Source organism: Pseudorca crassidens, chromosome 11, assembly GCF_039906515.1.
Source record: "Pseudorca crassidens isolate mPseCra1 chromosome 11, mPseCra1.hap1, whole genome shotgun sequence".
Classification (NCBI taxonomy): domain Eukaryota; kingdom Metazoa; phylum Chordata; class Mammalia; order Artiodactyla; family Delphinidae; genus Pseudorca; species Pseudorca crassidens.
The window spans coordinates 47,386,146-47,398,161 of record NC_090306.1 but is presented as its reverse complement, the minus strand read 5'-3'; the positions used below and the strand labels follow the sequence as shown (position 1 = coordinate 47,398,161).

The 12,016-nt window shown below is 40.7% G+C and overlaps 1 protein-coding gene across 1 annotated transcript; it reads right to left on the bottom strand.

Moving 5' to 3' along the window:
- Positions 1-10,373: 10,373 nt before the first annotated feature.
- NEUROD4 (neuronal differentiation 4) lies at positions 10,374-11,369 on the bottom strand. The gene has a single exon (XM_067698671.1). It carries the CDS (start codon positions 11,367-11,369, stop codon positions 10,374-10,376), a length of 996 nt encoding a protein of 331 aa, XP_067554772.1.
- Positions 11,370-12,016: the final 647 nt, after the last annotated feature.

Below are 12,016 nucleotides of genomic sequence, written 5' to 3'. Positions count from 1 at the left end.
GTCCAGATCACAAACCCAAAACAAATCGTAAGAACTCAATGGCTCTGTGAGCTAGAGAAATTGATCCACCCACATCATCGGTAAACCATTTTTTGTTCTCTGTACCTTGTCATTAAAGAAGATATATCCAGGGCTTCCTTGGTGGCACAGTGGTTAAGAATCTGCCTGTCAATGCAGGGGACAGAGGTTCGAGCCCTGGTCAGGGAAGATCCCACATGCCACGGAGCCACTAAGCCTGAATGCCACAACTACTGAGCCTGCATGCCACAACTACTGAAGCCCATGCACCTAGAGCCCGTGCTCCGCAACAAGAGAAGCCACTGCAATGAGAAGCCCGTGCACCGTGACGAAGAGTAGCCCCCGCTCGCCGCAACTAGTGAAAGCCTGCACGCAGCAACGAAAACCCAATGCAGCCAAAAATAATAAATAAATTTATTAAAAAAAAAAAAGAAGATATATCCAATGACCAAAGGGAAACTTTCATGTTGTGACATAAGTCTTCTGGTGAATGGGGGGACTTGGGAGACCTGTAGTCTTTGCTCTTCTCCAGAACGATTTATTGTGGTGTATTTCTGTTGCTCTGAAGACATAACCAGGGACTGTCTTCGGGGAGGCTTGGTGGAGATCGTGGTGGTGCCCAGCCTTTTGTGCAGCAGGAATCAATACACATGCTCCTACCTGAGGCACAACAGAGGCAGCAGCTGGCTGTTTCCTGAAGTGGACCTACCTCCCCAACTCCGTGGAGACCCCAGGTCCTCTGGGACAGCATCTAAATATACTTGAGATGTCCCACTTGAGGAAATTGCACCCACACGCCTTTTATCTTGCCTTTATTCTGGTCATTTAGACTTCCTCTCTCTCCTTCCCTTCTCTCTGTCTCACTTAGCCTATATGTTGGCCCTTTTTCTGTTCCTCTGGTTTTGTTTGTTTTTATAACTCTACTCCTTCAACAGCTTTTATTGGTCTCTGTATTTAACTCCATATTGTTTCAACCAGCCTGTCTGGCTTTGTCTAAATAACTTTTTTATAGTCAAGTTTTTGTTCTTTAGCGTAGTGGACACTGGGGAGACAAAACTCAGGAAATGTTTACAGTCCTTTTCATGGACACATCTACTGTGCAAAAATCACTCTGACAACAAGTCATCACTTCCTTCTTATGAGCTGAGTAGACTTGGGCATTATCTGAACCTCCTTTTGATCATCTGTAAAATGGAAAAAAAAAAAAAAGTTTTTTTCCCAAAGCTGTATGAGTTCATGGGAATGTAAAGTTACCTTCACAATTCCCAGCACGTGTTCACGTGCTCCAAAAAAAAAGAAAAAATGTGCTTTACCTTATCCTTACTATATGGAAAGGACTGCACCAGGAGCAGTGCAAGAGGATAAAACAGCCTCTCTTCTCAAGCTTATAAACGGTAAAGGAGACATAAGTGGAAACAGTAACTTCGCTTGTAGCATCAATTATCATGATTCTCTAAACTTCAAAAAGAAGGAGGCAATAATTAAATAAATATAAAGGAGGCAATAATATAAATACAATACATATAAATAAATAAAATAAAGAAGGTGGTCCTAATTATTATAGGGATATCTGGTAAAGGCTTATCAAGGACGAATTTCAATTAGGCTTTGAAGGATAAATACAATTTCAGCAAGTGACGATGGAGGAGAGAGCACTCCGGAGAAAGGCATTGCCAGGAACAAAGGCAGGGGAGCAACTTCACTTCATGTTGATTAGAGGAGCTGTAATCCAGAGAGGCAACACAGATGTATAGCTAGGAGGGTAAGAAGGTGGAGGGAATGGGGTGATATATGTATGTGTGTATATATATATATATATATATATCATTAGTGATACGTAAATGTAGACCAAGACCAGTTGTGGTGCACGGGCTTTAAATGTTAGGCTTGGGAAGCTTGGACTTCATTCTATAGTGGTTGAAGGACGAGTGCAGCATATTTTGATCAAAGAAATGACATGATTGTGGCTTTACTTTAAGGTGGTCAGTCAATCAGGATGGATTCACGAAGAAAAGAAGCATTGCGTGCAAAATGATTGGAAGTTTAAAAGAACACTATCGCAGGAGTCCAGACAGATAGATTCTGAGGGCCCTAAGTGGGCAGTGAGGGTGAGAATGCGTGAGGGAAGAGGAAGAAGGAAGGAAGGAAACACGGTGAGCGCTTGCACTGCTGCCTTGATCTCTGTATCTCTGACTCTGTCAGCCTCTCTCAGTGGGCCTTCCTGGAGCTCTGACTCTCCCAGATTCTGTTTCTTTCCATACCCATCTATCCTTCCTCTTCCTTCTGGAAACCCAGACATTGTGGGTCAATGCCTTTTCTCAGCGTATGTGCCAGCAGTGAGGAGAAGGCCAAGGTCCTTCCTTCCAGAGCTTCTGTTCAGGTGAGAAAACAGCTTGCCTGGGAGCTGCTTGGAGACAAGGAGACTTTAGAACCTCCTTTCAAGTCTGGCCCATTAGGCAAACCTCTCCCAGCACTTTTCTCCCTCACTCCTCCAGTCCTAAACAGTTCTGAATCCCCCTGCTCCTCCATCTGTCTGCATGTGGCCTAGATCTCCCTGGACAGGGATTAGGTAATTGTGCCATTCCCATCAGCATGCCCAGGGGTCTGGCAGGAGGGAAGCCGCCGGCTGGCAGCAGCGGGCTGAGCAGGAGCCAGGGGAGCGTCTGCCCCAGGAGTCCCCGAGCAGCTCGCGCCTGTGCCTGACCCTCTGAGGGCAGCCACGTGCCCGCCTGCCCTGGATCTGCATCAGCTCAGAGGCCAGCTCTCAGAGGAGGAGAGAGCACCTAACCTTTATCCGGCTGCCCCTCCAGGTCCAGCGGGGAACATTAGAGCCTCCTGCACTTCTTTCCTGCCTCTCGGCCTCGGCCGGCCTCCGCTCTTCCGTGCCTAACCTAGCTCAGTTACTAGTAGCATTACGTTAATGAAGGAAAGCCTCAGGCTATAGACTTGCCAAAAATTAAATGGTCCAAAAAGTGTTTCCATTTGACTTTAGAGTACATTCAAAGGTGTGTGTGTGTGTGTGTGTGTGTGTGTGTGTGTGTGTGTGTGTTTTCAACATGCAACAATCTATACGTGTTAAATATATGTACCTTTGCAGGGGAGGGATAAATTAGGAGTTTGCGATTAACATACACATACTACTATATATAAAATAGATAACAAGGACCTACTGTATAGCACAGGGGACTATATTTCAGTATCTTGTAATAACCTGTAATGGAAAAGAATCTGAAAAAGTATATATATATATTATATATATATATATATGTAACTGAATCACTTGGCTATACGTCTGAAATAACACAACATTGTAAACCAACTATACTTCAATTAAAAAATACATAGACACATACCTTCAAATATATATGCACGTATTTACATATATACCTTGATATGTTTGTTTACATATAGATACATTAATATGTATGTGTATACATGCCACACCACACACACACATACACACACACCAAAAACTAGGACTATAAAACTGGCATGGAGAAACAAGCTTCATATGAAATATTTCTCGTCGGTCATCTACAACATGAATTATCCATATGGATAACAGAGAACATGCTGTATTTGCAATCAGGTAAACAACATGATCAACATCTTCCTGTTCTTTCCCACTTCAGGGGCAGAGTGGGGGGGAAGGGCACAACTCTAGGAATGACACAATTTCTCAATTCTATCTTTGATAAGTTTACTTTAGCTAAATGTAGATTATGGGCTTGCCAGACATGTGGTGGTGGTTATTGCTAGAGAATAAGTTCATGGCCTAGAAAATTGCCGTCTAAGTGGATAAATTGAAGCCACCCAGTTTCTTGACTAGTAATGATGAAACCGCACAAGGCACCCCCCTGATTTTATGCTTCGTAGTCCACTTTTTCTTCATCTGTTATCTTTTATTCAATCATCGTTCATTCTTTTTTTTTCAAAATATGTGTCATTGGTCAGAGAAAATGGACATTTACTGCGCATGAAAACATTAAGATGAGAGCAACTTCAGGTTTCTAAGGGCACGGTCGTCTCATCCTATAGATGAGAAAACAAAAGCTCAGAGAGCTTACATGACTTGCCATGGTGTCATATTTATTTACCCATTTCTACAAAGTTTTTACGATATCTGGAACCTCCTTCAAATGGTTTATTTTGAAGACTGATATAACATTAAGAACTTTACTTTGGGACTTATACCTGGTTTAGATGCCCAATAAACAGCAATTTCTTCTTCCTTTCCTTGAGGCTTTAGCCATTATTTTCTAAAATTTTCTTCAGTTCACATTTAGCAAGTTAATTCATTTACTTAACACACATTTGAGGTATTGGTCAAACATTTTATTTTCTTGTGTATTATGACAGCCATAATGGGATTCCTTTGATTTTATGATCAACTACTTCCCTGGTTACTATGCATCTGAACCGGGCCTTGACTACAATTTTCTTTGCTTTATTTCATATTTGTAGTAAATCATTTTAGCCATTTTAGCAAAGCAACTGAGGCTTTGAGGGGTTAATTAATTTAACCAAGGTTATTCAACCAGTAAATTATCCAGAATTGTCCTAATAATCCATTAACCTCATCCCAGAAAGTGTGTTTTATTTAACCACAAATAAAGCAGGACTTGACTTATCTAAAACAAGCAAACCAACAAAACACTGTAATCAGATAGTCTCTGACTTAACTTCTAACTAATTGCTTGACCTAGCTAATCAGTAAATGTCTCTGAGTATCAGCTTCCTCCTCTGTTAAACGGCATCTATAATACTTGAACTTCTTGCCTCACCTTGCTGTCAACACTGAATGATAACTGGGTAGAAATGCTTTATTACTGTATACTCTGCCGAACTATAAACTTACAAAGCACAGTCGTGTATTCATTTGTGTATTCGCAGCCCTTGACTTAATGCCTGGCCCAGAAGAAGTGCTCAGCAACCATTTGCAAAATTGAATTGAAAAGAAATATATAGTACTATGTATATGTGAGATAATAGCATTCCTTTCCTACATCGTCTTAGGTCAGATGACAGCCAAATGCTACCACAAGTCTTCTTTTAGCTCCAGGCCAATTTCTAGAAAAGAAAGAAAAATACAATGCTTCCTATCTCCCAAATTCAGGAAACTTGCCTTTGAGGATTTCTGTTAAAGGTGTGCCTGTGATGAGTTAGAAAATAGCACATTCCAGCGTAAGGAGTACTAGTCAAAAGGCTTGGCTTTTGATATTGGCCCGACTCAATGATCAACCGTATGAATTCAAAGGATCTTTTCTGCTTTCTTGTTCTCAATTTCCTCATCCCTTCCCGTCTACTCCCAATAATGACAATAGCAATAACAATAATATATTACTTCCTTTGTGCCAGAACCTGAGATAAACCCTTCATTGGCATTATCATCACTTCTAATTCTCATATCAACTCTGTGAATTTGGTGGGATTTTTATGCCCTTTTTGTCAAGAAGGAACTTGAGACACAGAGATGTTAAATAAATTGCCTGGTTAGCTTTGAACTCAGCCAGTTAGATTCAAACCCAAGTCTGTCTGATTCAACCCTCTTAACTAAAGATCTCTGTGGACTCCCTAAATAAGCCTACTGCAGTCACCATCAGCACTCCCTAGTCATATTATTAGAGACAAAGAGAAAAGTCAGTGTGAGAGTAATCAAAGAATAATGAATAGTAACATGAATGGTAATAAATACCATTTATGAAATATGTGCTTTGGACATGTTATCTCAATTAATTCATCAGAATGACCCTATGAGGAAGTCATTGCTATTATTGCCCTTTTAAATTTGAGGGAACTGAGGCTTTCGCAAGGTAATCAATTTAGTAAAGGTAATTCAACTAGTAAGTTACGTAACTAAAATATCATTTATTAGATCCTAAAGCCAATGCTTGCAATTAATGCACCAAACTATACTCTGAAGTTAGATAGACAGAAAAAAATAATTTCGAAGATAGGCTGCTCCTGTGTTGTAAAAGATTTTCTTATTTTCATATCGATAATTCCCTGTTCAAACTTTCTTTCTAAAACTCTGAAGATATATAAGATGACAGCCATGAAATGGATTTAAGCCCTCGGAAAGATGGGCACTTTCAAGAAACAAAGCATTGATCTGTGAGCTAACCTATATCTACATAGACAACGTACAATTGAAAACTGAGCTTTTGTCCATGGAAAGAGAGTCTTTTCTCAGGTTCCATTTCAGACCTTGGGTATGGGCCAGCCTGGGTCACAGATACAACAGGCTGCCATATGTCATATGGACAATTTGAGGGGTGTCAAAAAGTACCTCCTCTTCCACCAGCTCTAGCCTTTTGTAGATATGACAACATTATGTACCTACCAGCCAAGCAGCCAAACAACCAAACCTTTTGGATAAATCATCTAGTTCAAATCCTGGCTCTACCTTTCACTAGCAGCGTGAGCTTGAACAAGTTACTCTATGCCTTAGCTTCATAATTTGTAAAATGAGGATGATACTAGTGTCTCCCTTAGAGGGATTGTTGTAGATTGAAGGAATACATGTAAATCACCTAGAAAAGTGACAGTACATAGTAAGCATTTCTAACAGCTAGATGGTGATTGTGGCTGGTATCTGTCAGTTTATCTGTATTCCTCTAGAATATTCTTTGCTAAATGTTCTCTTAATAATCATCAAATGATGCGTACATTATTATTCATTCAGTATTGCAAAAAATAGGAAAAAATCCAAATTTTGTAATTTAATATCATACATTATGTTTTTTTTACTTAAAATGTTAACCAGCTATAACAAAGAATTAAGAAAGTTTGATGATATATGAAACTACTCAGACGTATGTGTTGAAATAAAGTATGCAGAACTGTGTTATATTATGCTACCAAAAACAGAAGAAAAAAGGAGAGGATAATCTAACTTCATATTTGTACCTAATGTACCTAATATTCTCTTATATATGCATAAAAGATCTCTGGTAACTAGTAAACTAAAAATTAAAAAGTGGTTTCTAGTTGGAGAGTGGGTACTGGACAGATGGAGGATGGGGTGGGAGAATGACTTTCATTCTGTAATTTTTGTTTCTTAACTATTTTAAACAAATTCTCTCCCATGATTAACCAACAATATTTTATTAAAGTTTATTTTTATCATCATCATCATTATTATTTCTTTGTCATCAGCAGTTTATGCATGTAAAAAGGGACCCTGGAAAATTTTCACTGGAGAAATCTGAAGGAAAAAAATCATGAGATGGAGCTATTGCCAAAAAACACGCTTCATAAATTTTTGAAGAGTTGGTAGGCCCACCTAAATTTTGGATAATAGTTCATCTTCCTGTGGTCCACCTCTCTATAAGTCATCTAAGTCACCTGTTTGATGGCTTAGAATGCTCAAAGCCCTAGATTTGTTTTTTTCTCAATTGCATGGTTGATTGTGTGAATAGCAGAGTGCATCTAGGCTTCTAGCTACTTGGTTTGGACCTTTCAAGTCTTCTGGCAAGATCAGTTGAAATATGGGATGTGTAAATCCTCCTGACAGGCCAGCCTGTACTCTGCTGCTGCTCGCAGGATTTAGAGTCCAAGAAAATTAATAGGTGAGAGTGAAGAAGAACTTTTTATTTTTATTTTTATTTTTTTTTTATTTTGCGGTACGCGGGCTCTCACTGCTGTGGCCTCTCCCGTCGCGGACCATAGGCTCCGGACGCGCAGGCTCAGCTGCCATGGCTCACGGGCCCAGCCGCTCCGCGGCATGTGGGATCCTCCCAGACCAGGGCACGAACCCGCGTCCCCTGCATTGGCAGGCGGACTCTCAACATCTGCGCCACCAGGGAAGCCCAAGAAGAACTTTTAAGATTGACAATGCAACACAATGTCTAAGAAGACTCACAGCTTTATTTCTGCTAGGAAAAGAGGAAAAACTTTTTTTTACAAAATGTTTAAGCAATTGCTTTGCATTATCGGGTAAAGTCCCCAGAAGAAAAAGCCCATCCGGGGTTGGAGAGTAGGTTCTTTCCAATTACACTGCATTTCCAAATTTTATTCAATTATAAAGTCTCTCTGAACAATCCCACACTGGTTCATGGGTACCATACTCCCCAAAAGCATAAACAACAGATTCCCAAAAAATAACTGGCTCATCTTAGAGTGAAGGAAAAAAAGTCTAAAAATAGTACCTTGCATAGCCATTCAAGTTATTGCTGCTTTTTATGAAATTATTACAGGTAACTCTGCACTAACTTCCTCCTTTGCCCTCACCCCCAAACTCGGGAATTTCTAGCAAAATTATGAGCTACTTTCCAAATGAAGTCTTAGGGTGGGTTTGCAAGCACATGTTTAGAACCCAAGGAATTTGCATGGAATGGAGAAATAAATTAAATAAATAATAACTAATAAATAATTCAGGTAAGATTCATTATCTACAAACTTAAATGCCACAAAATGCTAGCTTCAAGGATAGATCCCCCCATAGCCTCTCAGGAAGGTAAGTGTCAGTATAGACTCAGAAAGCACATAGGATGGCTTTATAAATCATTTTACTTGTCTATTCCCTCTAGGGCAAATCGTGGTGAGGGGAACCACTTTGGTGGCTGATGGGGTTTAAGAGCTCTCTGCAAGGATACTTTCAAGTGGATTTACAAAGTACCAAGGGTACAAAAACAGTAGGATTACTGCTGCAAGCAAAACGGAAAGAAAATGACTTAGACTGTAAGGAGATAATAAGAGGGTAAAGAAAGTCAAGATACACAAATAGTTTGGCAGGTTTTAGGGGGTAGCTAAGCTGTAGAAAATGGCGTACTGCCATTTTCTGCCTTATCAATTTTATTCGTTGGCCCTATTTGTGTACCCTGCCTGCTTCCTAAACTTATCCTCTCTGGTAGCGGCAGGATGTGATCCACTATCATGTAAACCATTGAAGCTTTTGGTTTGCTTTAAATAATTGTCCGGGCAGACTGAACAGGACAGTGAAATTTCTCAGATCACATTTCTCTGGAAAAAAATAAACTTGACAAAATTACTGCTGATATAAAGGAAAGAAGAGTTACATGAAGAAAAATAAACATCCTGCAAATCAGGATAAACCTGTGGTGAAGACATAAATTGGTAGAAGCATTCACTGACCTTGGATTTGATTTCTGCATCCCTAAGTCTGGTCACTTGAAATGTTATCTACAATGTGTAATAACATATTTTGGAAGTGAGGAAGAGGTAACAATTAGTGGGAATGAGACAAAAGAATTATATGTATGTTGGAAAAACTCAAGTTTGGTCAATAAATCGATTGGTGCTTGTGCTTCTAGAATATATGTGTGGACAAAAGCTAGTGGTTTTAACCATTTTTTCCTTAACCAAATGAAATTCATCTTGCCAGAGAAAACCTAGTGGTTTTCCCATGGGCAGGTGTGAGCTGGAGAGAGTCCCCAAACGATGGTTAGGTAGTATCCAGCAGCCATTTTATTGCTCTTGAATGTGGCCTGGGTTGTTTGCTGATTCCAATAGCAGTACCTGAGCTTCATCAGAATTTCCAGGGCCCTCAGGTTACGAAAGCCATGAAATGGTCTAGATGACTTCTCCAAGTCCCATTGGTTGTAGGAGTCTGAGGTTTCAGTGACTTGCTTGCCCCACCTCTAGTACTGAGAAAAGTGCTTTTGAAATGTCATCAAGAATCAAGTTGGTATGAGATCGCTATTATGGTTCTCAAATTACTATGGAAGATAGGTTCAGCTTTCAGCCCAACAAGAAATAGAGCTAATCTCTTAAAGAACATTATTCACAGTGACAGCCAAGTTAGAATGTTAGCCTCTGGAAGCTATTTTTAGATAAATGCGAAGAAGTCCTATCATCAGGTCCCCGAGAGACATGCATTGGCAATTCCACTTGATCATTCCACGCACGGTGTCCATTTCCTATTACTCCTCAATCCTTCTACTTTCAAGAAGTTTATAGGAGTGATCAGCAAAGTCACAGAATTTCAGAACTATGAAGGACTTTAGAAATTATCTAGACTTAGAACAATTGACTGATTTTACCAGTAAGTAAACAGAGGCCAGAAATGAAAAATTAATTGGCATAGATCATTCAGTGAGTTTTTGGCACCACTAAGATAGGATCCAGGGCTTCTGTTCTATTTTCACATGATTGTAAAGAGTCATATAATTTCACTTTAAGACCCTAAACAAAGGAATCAATACAATATGAGAAGTTGATGAGAAAAGAGAGACAGGTGTAAGAAGGTGTAAACAGACTGGGACTATTTTGTTTGATATGTTTGTTTGATATGTATCTGTAGGGTTCCATTAAGGTCACTGAGTCTTCAGCTCAACCACTTGAGTTATGGGAAATGTCTCCACATCTTCCTCTGAAATGCTGGTCTGACTGCCCTAATCAGTGAAGATTGTATTGAGTTGGGCCCCAATGCCATGATGGGGGTAGGAATCATAGGACATATCTATGGGAACATCATAGCGGGGTGTACCAGCCTGAAAGGGAGTTGAATGTACATGCCCTGAGCTTAGACTAGCAGAGGGGTAATGTGGCATGAAACTGTAGGATTTATCCAGGTCAGGGGAGGCATCTTGCTTCAAGGAGAAGTTCCCACTGATGCTCAGGGGTGGAGTAAGTGGGCCCTCATAAGGTGGTGTACCGCAGTCAGGTGGGTGGCTCCCAAAGGATGATTCTCCCAAACTCTTGAATACTGGGGGTTTGAGATTAATAAGATGTGTTTCCATATGGCCATAAGGAGGGCTGGGGAGCCCAGGAGACTGATAGTTGAAGTTGTGGACAGAGATGGCAGAGTCACAAATAGGAGATTTCTCCTCACACTTCTCCAGGAGAACAGACTGAGAGCCCAACTGGAGGCATCCAGCCACCAGGTTGCTTGTGGGCTGAGAGAGCCCTTTACAGAGCATCTCCACAAAGCCCTTCCCTTCAGGTGTCTGTCCAGTTTCTAGGACCTCAGACAACGCCCAAATATAGTTCCTGGCCAGTCTAAGAGTCTCTATCTTGGAGAGCTTTTGGGTCTTAGAGTAGCACGGCATGACCCTCCTCAGGTTGTCCAGGGCATCGTTCAGGCCATGCATCCGGGTCCGTTCCCTAGCATTAGCCTTGACTCTTCGAGCCCTGAATCTCTCAAGGCGAGCTTTCGTCATCTTCTTTTTCTTGGGACCTCTTCTCTTAGGCTTCTCCCCATCTTCTTCCTCCTCTTCTTCCTCCTCAATACTGTCATGCTCTTCAGCTAAGCTGCCAGGCATCCCATAAGCAGCTGGTCTTCTCTCCTCCTCCTTTATCTCATTCTGAGAAGCCGGACCTTTGTCCATCCAAGATGGTGTGTTGACCAACTCTGTCATCTCCTTGGGTTTCACATAAGATTTTGCCATTTCCAGACTCTGGAAAAGGAAACAGCAATGGTTAGTGCCTGTGAACATCTGATTTGATTTAAAACTAAATTTTCTTTTTATGTCTTAGATGTAAAGCACAGAATTTGTATTGGAATTCAACTTATAATTATCTAGCCCAGGTTCTCCATTGTAAATAACTAATCTAGGGCTTCCCTGGTGGCGCAGTGGTTGAGAGTCCGCCTGCCGATGCAGGGGACACAGGTTCGTGCCCCGGTCCGGGAAGGTCCCACGTGCCGCGGAGCGGCTGGACCCGTGAGCCATGGCCGCTGAGCCTGCGCGTCCGGAGCCTGTGCTCCGCAACGGGAGAGGCCACAGCAGTGAGAGGCCCGCTTACCGCAAAAATAAATAAATAAATAAGTAAGTAAGTAAATAAATAACTAATCTAAACTCAGATAAATGCCCAGGACACTCACTTAACTATAGCATTTATAAGAAAATCAACTATAGGAAAAGGAAATTGACTTGATTATCCATTGCAGAGTCAATACCCAACTGTTTTTATTCTCAGGTTCTTTATCTCATGGATATTTTATGCAAAAACCACTCAAAACATGTTTTTCTTTTTTTCCCAGAATTCAGATCATAAAAGGAAATAGCTAAGGTGAGCATATAAATTATTGTCCAAA

Bases quoted from the DNA above. Each gene is read 5' to 3' on its own strand.
- NEUROD4 (XM_067698671.1), bottom strand. From the start codon at position 11,369: ATGGCAAAATCTTATGTGAAACCCAAGGAGATGACAGAGTTGGTCAAC.